The sequence below is a fragment of the Camellia sinensis genome, chromosome 7 (assembly GCF_055761805.1).
Source record: "Camellia sinensis isolate YWXY chromosome 7, ASM5576180v1, whole genome shotgun sequence".
NCBI classification, from domain to species: Eukaryota; Viridiplantae; Streptophyta; class Magnoliopsida; order Ericales; family Theaceae; genus Camellia; species Camellia sinensis.
In genome coordinates, this window is record NC_138967.1 from 192,493,816 (window position 1) to 192,494,948 (window position 1,133).

The window sequence follows — 1,133 nt, forward strand, 5'->3', positions numbered from 1 at the left end:
CTGTTTTTATTTATTTAATTCTATTTCTAGTTTGATTTTTGTAATCAAACATATTTCTTTCCTTTCCTTTATTTCTTTTGTTTTCTGCACAAAAATAATTAATCTTTTTAAATACAGTAAAAATTGTCCAACAATCTTAACATATCTTAGCTGTCAAATTCACTGCATAATTTGACAGTAATTCTAGCTTTCAAAACAAAAATGTTTTACCAATTTTTTTTTAAAAAAAAAAAAATTATAAGTCAACTAAAAACGTTTTTCATGATTGCTCACGTCTCGCAGTTGGTGGTAGCCGAGACAGCGAATCCAACATTGATCTTGCAAGCAGAAGGGATCTGGCTCAAGAACTTGTCCTGCAACCCCATAGTCTTGGCACTGTTCTTCAAGCACCTGCATATATCCTTCTTGTCTTGCACAGACGTCACGCTCTGAGCCAACAGTTGCAACCCACTGCAGCATTCGTCCGACGGCTTTGAGTCCTTGCCGGTTGCAAACATCACGCAGGGGGCAGCCCGGGCAGTGACGGTGGGGCAGGGAATGGTTGCTTGGGTTGTATGAACAAGGAGGAAGAGGAGGGAGAGGAGGAAGATCATATAGAACAACATAGTCATGAATTTTCTTTGGTCAGGTCATTTAACAAAGCATTATCAATGCCATATATCGTATTTTTAGAATCAAAATTTGTCAATATTAACATTCACATAATACTCTGTAAATTTCATATATTATCAAATCACATTGACAAAAGTAATCCAAATTAATGAAATTACAAGTAAAAATAAAACATTGGGATATTAACACCATTACTTCAACAAAAATAAGTAAATATCTACGCTACTACAATTATCCGCGACGACTTTTTATTTTTTGAAATCACTGCATAAAGTTTGATTTTGTTTTTGTTTTTACCTACTGGGTTAATTTGTAAAAATTTAAAAATTAATTTATTTTAAGGCCAAGTTTGGCAACATCAAAATAATCTATCTTTTTATTTTTTTTTATCACATCACCTCTCTATTTTTTTGCACATCTTTTCGTAAAAAAGACAAAAAGTGCACTTATTTAGGTCATTCCAAACAACTCCTAAGCTTAAGTAGGAAATACTCATAACTTTTTACGCCTCCGTTTGGGAA

The 1,133-nt window shown here is 33.3% G+C and overlaps 1 protein-coding gene across 1 annotated transcript; it reads right to left on the minus strand.

Moving 5' to 3' along the window:
• Nucleotides 1-269: 269 nt before the first annotated feature.
• Nucleotides 270-605, minus strand: LOC145796417 (non-specific lipid-transfer protein C, cotyledon-specific isoform-like). The gene has a single exon (XM_082881521.1). It carries the CDS (start codon nucleotides 603-605, stop codon nucleotides 270-272), a length of 336 nt encoding a protein of 111 aa, XP_082737647.1.
• Between the last annotated feature and the right edge of the window lie 528 nt (nucleotides 606-1,133).

What these genes read in the sequence shown, in the direction of transcription:
- LOC145796417 (XM_082881521.1), bottom strand. Translation starts at nt 605, where the DNA reads ATGTTGTTCTATATGATCTTCCTCCTCTCCCTCCTCTTCCTCCTTGTT.